The sequence below is a fragment of the Drosophila ananassae genome, chromosome 2R, assembly GCF_017639315.1.
Source record: "Drosophila ananassae strain 14024-0371.13 chromosome 2R, ASM1763931v2, whole genome shotgun sequence".
Lineage (NCBI taxonomy): Eukaryota > Metazoa > Arthropoda > Insecta > Diptera > Drosophilidae > Drosophila > Drosophila ananassae.
The window spans coordinates 10,180,993-10,193,617 of NC_057928.1; the positions used below are offsets into that span (position 1 = coordinate 10,180,993).

Genomic DNA, 12,625 nt, shown 5'->3' on the forward strand with positions numbered 1-12,625 from the left:
CGGCCGATTGTAATTGCAACCATTATTGATTGGAGGAACTCTCCAAAGGACTGGAGGATAATTCCAATAAGCCTTTAGAAATAAAAATGGATTTTAAAAAGAATGTGAACTTCTCATAAAGTAAGCAACACATTTTAAAAATATTTTGCGGCTTTAATAATGACTGGAAATTCCTTAGAATAATACGTAATATTCTTAAATATCAAACATAACTATTTAAGTTTTAAATGCTGCTTATTTAATGCAAAATATTAATCAAAAACTCAACGCATTTTAAATTTTAATGTGACCACCACTTTAAACACATATTATCTACATGCAATGCTTTATACACACTAGGTGGCGCTGTGTAGTTGCGTGGCTCCAGGTGGTGGAACGTTTTGGTAGCTTAGTGCCACCAATTTTGGCCAAGCGGCGCTAGTCTACACAGAAAGAAAAATATGCTGATTAAATAACAATATATAAGGAAAAAATCGAGATCCTTTATTTATTCCATTTTAATTTTATCTACTACTATTTGTTAATACATATATTTACGCATAAGTCGCAATGATTTGAATCATTTCTATTATTTATTATTTGGCAAACCTTTGATGAGAAGAATTTTGATACTAATAGATCGTTAGATTGGTTTCGTGGATAGGCTCATGGAGATTTTCCTATTTCTAGTATCACAAAAGTCTACAAAGACACTTAGAGGCTAGTTGGTGCTAAAAATGCAAGGCGGAGCTACGTGTTATTGGCTGCTAGAAAAAATTAGCTACCTAGTAATAAGTGGAAAGTATTGTTTACAGCTTCGTCGAGTTTCGTGACTTTATGGATCGCCGCAGGATACTGGAACGGAGTTCCCCTCCTGTGGAGGCATTCAGAGAAGCTCCCGTCTGGGTTCCCCTCACAAAAGCTTGCGATCGCACTTCCTCCACATCCGCATTCCTCTTCTCATCCTCCTCGTCATCGACCTTTTTGGCCAGACAGGGGAAGTCCCAGATACTCTGGCCGCGTCCGAACTCCTCGCCATCTGACAGTGTTTGGGGCAGATCGTGATTAAGGGTTTCCGGCAGGAGGAGCGACAACAGACCACCCAGAATGCCCAAGAGTCCCAGGATTATCAGGGGCAGGGAAGTGGAGATGTTGGACAAGTAGACCACAAACGGAGCTATAATACTGGCCACGTAACCCATGATGTGGATGAAGGCCACCGCCTGGGCTCTGACCACGGTGGGCAGCACCTCCGCAGCCCACTGGAGTCCAATGTTATAACTGATGTTTACGAAAAATCGACCCATTATAGCCAAGGCCGCGGAGTAAACTCCCACGGGCACCACAGTGGCCAGCAGACTGAAGATTCCACTGGCTACCATAGATCCACAGGCCAGCCAACGACGTCCAAAACGATCCAAGGTCACTGTCAGAAGGGTATCCGCCGGCAGCTCCGTAAAGCTGGCCACCGTAAAAGTGAAGAAAATGTCCAGACCCAGGGAGCCCACATTCCGCACATGTCCATCGAAAACCAGCGATATGGCCATCCAGATCACAATCAGCAGCAACGTGGTCCTCCTTAAACGAGGCGACTTGAACAGATCCAAAACGGAGTAGCTTCCGTTCTGCTCCTCCTGCTCCTGCATCCTGCGACAGCTGTTGGCGAAGTCCTGGTAAGTCTGAGGAGACACATTGCGGCCATTTCGGTGCTCCAGTTTCTTGAGAATTCCAATGGCTTTATCCACCTTGCCCTGGGAAACCAGCCAACGAGCAGATTCCGGCACAATCACTGGAGTGAATATGACCAGCAACAGTGGAGCGGATGTGATTATGGCCAGGATCTTCCAGTCGGCCACAAAGTAGGCAATCCAGGGTAGCAGACAGGCGGCTCCTGTGAAGAAAATGGCTATCGACATGTTGGCCACAAAGGTGCGGTACTTGGGACCCACATATTCCAAAACTAAAAAGAAAAGTAAATGGGATTTAGATTGAGTGAGAATTGATTAAATGGCGTTTTCCTAACTTGAACTTTTTTAATGTGTCTTTAATTGGCTTCTATTTTAGCTAAAACTGATTAAATATTTTAATGGCTTTAATTTTAGTGCTTTTAGTGCTTTTTAGTTCTTTATCTTACTAGAGAATATAAACACTAATCTGAGCCTCAATCGTTTTCAATTAGGTCTGAGCTTTGGTATTTACTTTGAAATGCACTTGGCATTAATTGGTTTCGCAATTCAATATTTGCGTAGATATTATCGCACCTATCTCCGAGGCATAAAATATTTTTAACACAAACAATTCTTATCCAATATTTCTATATCAGCTCCATAACTCACCCAGAATGTACATCATGGTGAAGCAATTGTCGAACGCGAATCCCACGAAGAACCTCATGGCGGCAAACTCCCAGAAGTTGTTAACAAAAGCTGTGCCGATACCGGCAAACAGTCCCATCATGTTGGTACCAATCAGAGCCGGAATCCGACCGAAGCGGTCCGCCACCCAGCCGAAGAGCAGGCCCCCCACGATGGCGCCCAGGAAGAAGATCGACTGGGCGTAGGTGGGCAGGGCGGCGTCGTCGCAGACCCAGTTCTGCTCAGTAGCCACCGTCGAGTAGGGGATCTCCGTAAAGTTGTAGGACCAGCCGTGGCGGCACTTCACCCGCGGCCAGGCCGGGTCGGCCATCACCTTGCCCTGGGCCAGTACCTCCGTGTAGTTGACGTCGTACATGTAACAATTGTTGTACTCCCCATTAACCATGGGTATGGAAAGTGCGAGTCTGAAAAGGGGGATGTGGCGTGGATTATTATTTGGACGCTGCAATTAACTCAACCAGGGTCAGGCGCGTGGAATTGTCTCCGCTCGGTTCTCAGAAGCTCTAAGCCATGGCCAACACTTCTGCAGTTTGGAAACCCACACTTACGCGAGTGTAGAGTGCGGAGTGTATGTGCATATTAAGCCAGCGACAACTTAATTATCATGATCTTGAGGGGCACTCGAAAATGCGGTTGCGACTTAAACGTTTTCGGATACACTTTAACCGTTTTCGTCTGCTCCATTTGGTTTGGTTAAAGAGTTCGAGCTTTGTGTATGACCAAGACTAATTGTCTGATCTGAGATTATGATGGATGTGGACTTGTGGTCCTCGAAAACCTCCAAGTAATTTGAGTAATTGTAGGAAGTAGCCAATAAAAATAGCATATGAATAATTATTTTCATGAAAAGTATTTTTATTTGAGCCCTTCTCATCAATAAACAATCTATCTAATTGGAAATGTCATCATTGAGTCTAAGCCATAAATATATTAACTAATTATTATACAACTGGCAAAATCAATTATCGTGAGTCTTTGACATTTATCTATTTTATTAGAATATTCAGATTCGAAAGTAAGCGATTTCATTAGGATTTTAATGAGCTCTGATTAGATATTCCCATGGCTTAAGAATCTTTTGAACCAAAACATAGGATTTTAATTAGAAATCTAGCATTAAAGTTTCAGGGGACTTATCCACTTTTTTTAGAAAGAGTGATGCATATTCGACCACCTTCATTATACTAAACCATAAATTCACATCATAGCCACCACTTCGCCACACAACATTAGTCTTGTTGATGGTTGTTGTTGCTACCTGTGTTTCGCTGCTGCTGCCTTTGTTGCTGCTGCGTTGTCGCAACATTCACGCTGCGCTGCTGCTAATTAAACAATTTGGCTGGCTAACTTGGCTTATCTAACTGCCCCTTGGTAGCGCACCACCGCACCACCACCCAGGCACTTCAAGCTAGACGGGTCGGGCCACCCCACCCGCACCGCCGGGAAAAACCCTCCTCGTCTTGGCCACCCGGCAATTACACAGATGATCGTTTTTCGTATTGGCAGTAAGGTTCTTTGCCTTATTAAGCCGACTGGAAACCCAATCATGGCTCAAGGTCGCCTCAACTGGACGTTCTAAGCCAAGTCGGACGCTTTAATGACTTTGGTCAGAACACTCGAACTCCAACTCGGATCCGAATCGTTACGTTTCATTCGTTTTCAATTTAAATCGCGTTAGCACGCCCCAAAGTCTTGCAAACAGTTTAAATAATTTGACTATTAGAATTTTCGAATGGGTGGCAAAGCGGGCCAAATCTTTTTTGCGTGGCCAATTCTAATTTGGTTTTATCCAGTTTCGGTTCATGTACGCACAGGGGCTGCAGGTTTAACCGGTATTAGCCTTAGCCTTTCGGTTCCAAGGTTATTGGTACTATAGTAGATCGCTTATTAGTATTCGATCAATTGCTTTTTTTTTGTGAAAGTATCAACGGAACCGCATATTTCAGTTCGCCATTTACGCACAAACATAATGCTTCCGGATGGGGATTGTTTGAACAGAATATTCGAAAGGTTACTGGGGGCGAGGGTTGGAGAGTAAATAGGTTTTGACCTTTATGGTTTTCTTATTGTTTGGGTTCTTTGTCCAACTTGAACCCAATAAAGTCCTTGAACTATTGCATTCAAATGTTTGACTTTGGAGGTAATGGATCACTTAAAGAACTGTAAATTATTTAAAGTATTTTTTTGATTAATTGTGTTATTATTTTTAAAATTTATTACTCGGAGGTTTAGTTTTAAGCAATAACTTGCATTACACTTGGAGCAATTTGACAAGACAATTTATGGGATCGATTTGGCATACCATGAGTGACTTTAATGCATTCATTACAATTTAGCACCGTTTCTTGCTGGCGTTGGCTCACACTGTTTTATGCAATCTTTATGAGTGTTCTGAGAGCCAGCGGCCGTTAATAGATTCATGATCATTTGAATAGCCGCCAAAGTCTTCATTATAGTTTAGTACTCGAGGCGACGTTTACAACTACTGCACTTAGCCTGCAGTGTGCTGGCCACTAATCAACAACATACTTGATTATACACAACACATTTGAATATTTATGGCACATTACGTGAATTACTGAGCTAAGCCGAGCTCAACTGCGGATGCCATAACCAAAGCCATGGAGCTGATGTTGGCTCGCCTTGGCTTGTTTGGGCTTTGGAGGGAAAACCGAAAACCCATTCAGACTTTCGAGGGAAAATCAAAAATGTTCACTCACCTGGCCTCCACATCCAACCCATCCAATTCTGAGACATGGCACCAATGCTGTTCGGGTATCAGGGTTAGGAAGATTTGCGAGAAGTACACAAAGGCAACGAAGAACGAGAAGGGAATCATACAGATGAACAGGATCTTCTGATATTTTCCAAACTCCCCGATCATGGGGAGGATGTCATCAAAGTCCAGATTGGGAGGATCACCTCCGCCGCCACCGCCACCACCTGCACCACTTCCCATTCCATCCTGACTCTTCTTGAAGCCATTCAAGTCCAGCTGGAGTTCTTTGTTGCCAGCACTCTTCCGGCGATGCAGATTATCCAGGCCCTGGGAGGGCTCTTCGTGACTGAACGCCTCATTGACGAAGTACGCTTGCTTGGCCTGGCCTTCCATGTTGTGTGTTTGGATTCGCAATAACTCGGTAGTCCGCGACCTTGCTGGATGTGTGTCACTCCAAGTGATTCAGAACTCGACAAAAATCCGAAGCCGAAACCAATTCAAAATCCAAATACTTGATCGAATTCGATTGCGACGAACACGCGCGTTTCCGTTTCGAATTTGCAACTGACTGAGCACGCGCGCCAAAAGCCGTTTTTATATGAGCCCGGCCAAGAAGCCCGGCTCACAGCTCGCAGTTCGCAAGCCGCTGCACTTGCCGCTTGCCAAGAACAAGAAACCGATCCGGTACGATACGATACGATCCAGCCATCCGGCGATCCGCAGCGAAAGTTCGGCTGTTCGGCGTAGGTTCACACAGCTGGCAAACCGGTTCGCGGGATCGGATCTCTGTTTTCTGAATCGGCCTGACATCGGTTTTTGAGAGGGCGGGCGGCAGGCGACCAGGCGGCCAGGCGAGCCCCAAACGATCTCATATCGGTTCACGATCTTATGGCACTTATTGCTTATTTTTAAGCCTGCCGACATCCATGACTCCTTCAAAACAATGCTCGTGCCCATCTTTTGGGCCCAGCTGGACTTTATTATTAGCCTCCAAAAAAAACGGCAGTAGAATGTGCCTGTGATTCATGCCCAAAACACTCGGGTCGATTGAGGAAATTAGCAAAAAATGTATTTGTTATATTTATATATACGTCACAGCCCATTCATAAATTGAGCTGCGAGGGGATTAAACTCGCCGACAGATCACAGGCCATCTAACAAAACGGGTTTACTTGATTTGATAACGATAATGGTGATTGGCTTGGGGGATTGGGGGATCAGGTGGAGAGGCCTTGGAAGACAATGTCGCAATTTGTTAAAACTTCACAGGTAATTTATTCAATTTTTTTTTGAATCGTTTATATTATGTTGTATCTCATTTATTAAAAATATATTTTAAATTTTAAAATAAGTTTCACAGGAAGGGAAATGTGAGTGACTAACATGTAACTTTGAAATTTTCCAAAACATATTTATACTTTTAATTAGCACTCGAATTTGCATCTGAAAAATATTGACTTGTTTTGTTCTTATAGATGTTTTGCATCTATCCTGCTAACAGAATCCCAAACTTTTCCAGAAGAGTTTTTAAAAGAATATTAATCTTACAAATTAACAGATCTTACCTAATTAAATGACTTATTTCACCATTATTTTTAAGTATTTTCACTCATTTCACAATTTTTTGAAAACGGAAATTGTTCACAATGGAAGATTTAATATTTAGGGCATTATTATTATCACATTTTTGCTAATCTTGATTTAACAAAAAAACTGATGAAAAATAAACCTCCTTTAAGGTTTTCGGCGCATGAGCCCATTTTGTTGAATTTTTTGTTTCGAGAGGATAATTGAAGAACAAACCTGTTTTGAGTTATTAAAAAATATTTCAAATCTTGTTTATCTTATTTATAAACACATCCTAATTAATCTGTCTAAGCTCGTTTCCCTCATTCCGTAAAAAGAAATACCAAACTCCTTTAAAAGGCACACATTCAGGTGATTTACAATTCAACTTAATTTTAATTCTTATCCTACATGTTTTTATTTATTCGTTGGGGCAATTATCAGGACGTACACATTACTTAACTGTTAATTTGCTTAAAATTAAACTTTGATGTGTTTATGCTTGGTTTATCTTATTTATTTACAAATTGTCGTGTGTTCGATTCCAGATACGCATGTTACTTTGAGGGGGCGGTGGCGCATGTTTGCATTTATATTAATTATGAAGTCGCACCCAAATCAAATAATTTTGCTTCTCATTACAACTGCTCACAAAATTATTGTTCTCTTGACCGCTGCCGCTTTAAACCAGTTTAATCTCGCTTTATAAATTAAATTTTTATAATACACTTGCTAAGTGTATGTAACATAAATTTGATTAGGACTTTGCCGCACATTGCTGTTATAATATTTTTATCTTAGGAGGATACTCTGGAACTGGATCAGTATTTTTTCAAGATTCAGATAAATATTAAGTAGTCACGATTTTAATGAATATAAAGACATATTAATAATGCTTTTAAAACGAATAAAATTGCTTTTATATCTTTAGAGTGTATTAAATCATTCGATCCTATAGTTAAAACCCCTTGTTTGGTTTTTATTTATTCAACTAAGTTTATTTTTTTGTTGTTAGGTTACAATTTTATAGTTTGCTACGCATTTAATGTTTTAATTAGCTCTGCTTTGGAACTGCTTCAAGGACTTTTTCCATTTATTTTTTGTTCAGCCTAACTAAGTGTATCTATCAGCGTTTGTTGGCCAGTTAATAGAACGGCTATTGAGCAGATTTATAACGAGATAGTGTCATATGGCTAATTTGGACTTTAAGCGCCTGGCAGGTGTCATTTGAATTGAATAATATTTAGAAAGCCGTGCTAATTAATTGGCCAAATATGTCCTTCTATGGCAGCACTCCGAGAATCTCTTCTCCGCCAAGTCGTAGACATTGTTGAGACGGCTTTTGTTTGGACTCGCATAACTTCGACACCTCGACCTTCAATTGAACAAACAAAATTGTTATATTAAACCGTTTCCGTTTTGATTCATGTTTCGCTTAGTTTTCTGCTTTTGTTTAAGCTTTTTGTTACTTATTTTATTTCCATTTGGCTCCATAAGTATTAAGCTTTAATGAGTTTGGAAGTTGATTTGAAAACACCGAATACCGAACCTTTTAATTGAGTTGAGGGAAGTAAACAGCCGAAGCCCCGCTGCATCGGGGGCTGCTAAGCGTTATGACATCACATAATAATGAGTCGGCAGGAAGCTCACACGATCGATCAGGCCGTCCACTCATGCCATGGGCACCTCAAAGTATTTTGCGGGATACTCGTGGCACTGGATTCTATAAACTATGATTTATAAATCCCCAAGCCCCATTCGTAATCAAACCTGCGGGTTTTCTATATTCGCAGAAGCGTAGTAGGAGTTTCTTGATTGTATTATCAAAATATAGGACTCTTGACAAATGAGCTTGACCAGCTGGGGAATTCCAAATTTAAGATTAGCATTAACTGGCCTTAGCATTAATCTGGTTCATTTTCTATTCATTTAAGACAAAAGACCATATTGTAATTGCTCGGTTACTGTTCCACCAATCATTGATCTCCGCCGCCGTGGGCTCGTCATCATTGCCCTCGATAAGCACTCTTTTAACTGATAAATCTAAACATGATTAGGCATTATTATCTACGCCATTTCAATTCACAACTTTATAATAAAATCTTATCGCCAAAAAGTAATCGATGATCGGTAGCATCGTCGCCAATATCAGTTTAGGCCCATAGACGATTGTAAATCACCACGGTTTATTCCGGCCGGGGCAATCCAGAGCAGATAGTCCATGATATATGATCCCCGTTTTCGCATCGGAATCGGTATAAAGTGCTCCGATTACTGGCGGAAAATTTAGTTGCGATCAACATGAAATTCGCGTGCGCTTCGGTTTTGCTTTTGGCCACCCTTTTGGGGGCCCAGGCTGTCGACTGGCAGTCGGTGAAGAACCGCAACATTGAGGTTCCGGTCCCGAATCTCCGTGTGGGACGTGTTGGTGGTCCCAGTGGAAGGATTACCGGTGGAGAGCTGGCCACCCCCAAACAGTTCCCCTACCAGGTGGGACTCTTGCTGTACATCACCGGAGGAGCTGCCTGGTGCGGCGGCACCATCATCAGCGACCGCTGGATTGTCACCGCTGCCCACTGCACGGACAGCCTGACCACCGGTGTGGATGTCTACCTGGGCGCCTGGGATCGTACCAATCCCAAGGAGGACGGCCAGCAGATCATCTTCGTAGAGACCAAGAACGTGTATGTGCACGAGAACTGGCAAGCCGACACCATTACCAACGATATTTCTCTGATCAAGCTGCCCGTGCCCATCGAGTTCAATGGTGGGTGAAAAATTCACATTTAAAGGGTCAAGACTAAGAGGTTCCTCCATTTCGCAGAGTATATCCAGCCCGCTAACCTGCCCGCGAAGTCCAGCAGCTACAACACCTACAGTGGCGAATCGGCTATTGCCTCCGGCTGGGGCAAGATCAGCGACTGTAAGTGACCTTGTTGAAACTATAAATTGTTTTTTTTCGTCGTGCTTACTCTTGTAGAAAGTTTGAAACGTAATCACCTCACCGTACTCATAAAAAAAATACTTTAAAATGTGTGAAAAGTGTTAGTGAAATGAATGATTGCCGTAAAATTTGGAAATAAGTGAAAAATTAACATTACGCTTATTGAAATATAATTTCCTAACATGCTTTTTTCCACTTTTGCAATCAAATTTTCAAATTTCGCCAAAAATGCTTGTACAAAACTATTTCTTTTGAAAGAACTTATCAACAAATATTTTTAGGTTTTTGTTTGTTGTTGATAAGCATTGACCTTTGTCTATAATTTTTAGATTAACAAATCTTTAAACAGAATTCTCGAAAACAGATACCATCTTTACTTATATATTTTTTTATTTACTCTAATAGCTGCCACTGGAGCTACCGATATTCTGCAGTACGCTCAGGTGCCCATCATGGCCAACAGCGGCTGCTCTCCCTGGTATTTGGGCCTGGTTGGTAGCACCAACATCTGCATCAAGACCACCGGCGGCATTTCCACCTGCAACGGCGACTCTGGCGGCCCCCTGGTCTTGGACGACGGCAGCAACACCTTGATCGGAGCTACTTCCTTTGGCATCGCCTTCGGTTGCGAGGTCGGCTGGCCAGGAGTGTTCACTCGTATCACCTCCTACCTGGACTGGATCGAGGAAATTAGCGGCGTGGTCAACCTCGGAGAGTAAACACGATTATTCGAGCTTAGAATAAATGTTTATTTTTGGATTACAAGAAATAGAACTCGTGTTCTGCAGACTGTGGGCGGGTGCGAGTTCGATGAGTAACGACCTCGGAGAGATCCTCATCGGAAATGGGATTGGGATGAACATCGAGTTCATCGGGCACATCGTCTTCCGGCAGCTCCTCGGTCTCTAGTCTACGACTCTGCCTGGGTTTCCCATACTCTCGCACATACTGGTCGAAGAAGATTGCCTCTGTAGTGTCTTGGTGGGAGCTGACGCCTGTCTCGTCGCTGATCCAATCCAGATACGAAGCCACCTTGGTGAAGGCTGCCGGGTAGCCCCGGTCACAGCCGTATATACTGCCAAACGAGGTGATGCCCACTAGAACCCGTTTCTTGGAGTGTCTTCGTTGAAGGACCAGAGGTCCTCCGGAGTCTCCGTTGCACGTGGAGCGGGAATTCCTTCCACTAGTGCAGATATTAGTTCCTCGATAGGAGAGCGGAAAGTTGGACTTGCATGTCCTTCCGTCAATGATTTGTAGTTGAACGTACCGGAGTACATTGCTGATGGCATGCACCCCGGTGGCATAGCGACCCCATCCCGAGGCAATAGCCAGCTTGTTCTTAAAACTGCGGTACTCGTAGTGGCGCTTGGGCAGCTGGATGGGATGGATGCGCTCTGGAGAAGAAAACAAATTAAATTAGTTATTGTTTTTTAACAAAGATGATATCATCTTACCATTAAAGCTAACTGGATGCGGCAATCTTACTAAGGCGATGTCGTCCTTTAGCCTTTTGGGATTCCAGGTGGGATAGATTTGGAAATTACTGCTGGGCACCATCAGTCGCACCTGACCCTTCTCCTTGGCATTCTTGATCTCATTGGCGCCAAGGAAAACTAAAGCCCGTTTGGCCCTGTGGTAAGAAAACTTATAAATCGAAATGTTCCCCAGTCTGTCCTTAGTGTTCCTACATGTCCACGCAGTGTGCGGCGGTGAGAACGTACTGCTCGGAGATGAGGGAGCCGCCGCACCAGTACAGACCCTTAGGCCGCTGCAGGAGCATGCCCACCTGGTAAGGAAAGCAGTGAGGGTTGCCCACGTTTCCGCCAAAAATGCGATCCATGGCCATGGCGCCTTCCGGCAGCATCTTCTCCAGCAGTGGCGTAGTCTCCAGATTCAGTACGAGGGGCTCTCGCTCCTCGAGATCCTCCTCGCTGAATCCGCCGACACCATCATCCTTGATGTGGCGGCTCTCTATACTGCTGGCACTCATTTCCGCGTCATGTTCGAGGGAACCGGAAAAGGGGGACGAGGAGGAGAGGGAGGAGGACGAGGAGGTGGAGAGACCGAATGGACCCGGGTACATGGAGACCAGGTACATCGGCTTAACCTGTTGCCAGTCCAGCGCCATCGCCACGCCGACGCTGCCGAGGCAGTGCAGCATGAGGCATGACCAGGTGAACCACAATGCCACCTGACGACGATCTGTTAAAGTGGCTCTTTCAGTTTGTTTGTACATTGGCGTTGCTTTGCTTGAGTACGCATTTAATTATTAATTGCGATAGGAGTTGCTGGCACTAATGCACTTGATTTGATTACGCTGCTTTCACCGCTGACTGTGCTTCTCTAGCATGGCTTCCTGTTAAACGGATTCTGTTAAGTCGAACGTGGAAAAGGACTTCCCCTGTGGGGCTTTAAAAATGACTACTTTTTTTCGGTTAGATCTTGGTAAGCTACATTTATGAAGTAAACTTTTAAATAATTAGCACTTTATGTCTTTTAGAGCTTGAGGATTTATTTATTGAATAAACAAAAGATTTCTAATTGAAAATGGTGCATTGCACAATCTATATTTCGATCCTGGATATATATAAATTGCTTCTAACTTTTCCTATTTCAATCCTTTGAAAATGGCGTTTATCCACTTCCGCCTAGACTGCTTTCTTGAATCTAACTGCTTTCCGGTATGGCTGCCAAGTCCTACCTCCCTTCCGGCACTGCTTTAGGCATTCTAGTACTGCTTCCTTGAAAGCTAAAGCTGTTTCCTTTCAAATTTGATGCACTTCCTTGACTTCCTTGGCTTCCTCTTCCAATGCCTCACGCCGCCAATCCCCCTCGCCCACTTGACACCGGTGGTCGGTCTGTTTTCCCGCTTCGAAAAGCCGTTACGCTGGTTGCTGGACACTTCACTTGTAACCGCTGTAAGTGTAATCGCTCGCTCGTAATCTGCGGCTTGTTGTACTGCTTTCTTCGCGACTCGTTAGCAAACTGCGCCGGCGCGCTGGTTGCCAGCATTTTTATAAACTCTTTCGCCAGCAATTTCTG

The 12,625-nt window shown here is 43.5% G+C and overlaps 3 protein-coding genes across 3 annotated transcripts; 1 reads left to right on the forward strand and 2 right to left on the reverse strand.

Annotated features, from left to right (window-relative positions):
- Positions 1 to 462: 462 nt before the first annotated feature.
- LOC6493540 (organic cation transporter protein) lies at positions 463 to 5,654 on the reverse strand. Its single transcript, XM_014908948.3, has 3 exons — positions 5,075 to 5,654; positions 2,316 to 2,758; positions 463 to 1,939 (listed from the first exon to the last, which is right to left on the reverse strand). The coding sequence occupies exons 1-3, from the start codon at positions 5,464 to 5,466 to the stop codon at positions 789 to 791; spliced, it is 1,986 nt and encodes a 661-aa protein (XP_014764434.1). The 5' UTR covers positions 5,467 to 5,654; the 3' UTR covers positions 463 to 788.
- A 3,260-nt stretch (positions 5,655 to 8,914) lies between these two features.
- On the forward strand, positions 8,915 to 10,352 carry LOC6506390 (brachyurin). The gene is made up of 3 exons (XM_001957925.4): positions 8,915 to 9,406; positions 9,464 to 9,562; positions 9,989 to 10,352. Exons 1-3 carry the CDS (start codon positions 8,941 to 8,943, stop codon positions 10,300 to 10,302), a joined length of 879 nt encoding a protein of 292 aa, XP_001957961.1. The 5' UTR covers positions 8,915 to 8,940; the 3' UTR covers positions 10,303 to 10,352.
- LOC6493539 (chymotrypsin BI) lies at positions 10,085 to 12,568 on the reverse strand. The gene is made up of 3 exons (XM_001957924.4): positions 11,272 to 12,568; positions 11,038 to 11,213; positions 10,085 to 10,977 (listed from the first exon to the last, which is right to left on the reverse strand). Exons 1-3 carry the CDS (start codon positions 11,817 to 11,819, stop codon positions 10,343 to 10,345), a joined length of 1,359 nt encoding a protein of 452 aa, XP_001957960.1. The 5' UTR covers positions 11,820 to 12,568; the 3' UTR covers positions 10,085 to 10,342.
- Positions 12,569 to 12,625: the final 57 nt, after the last annotated feature.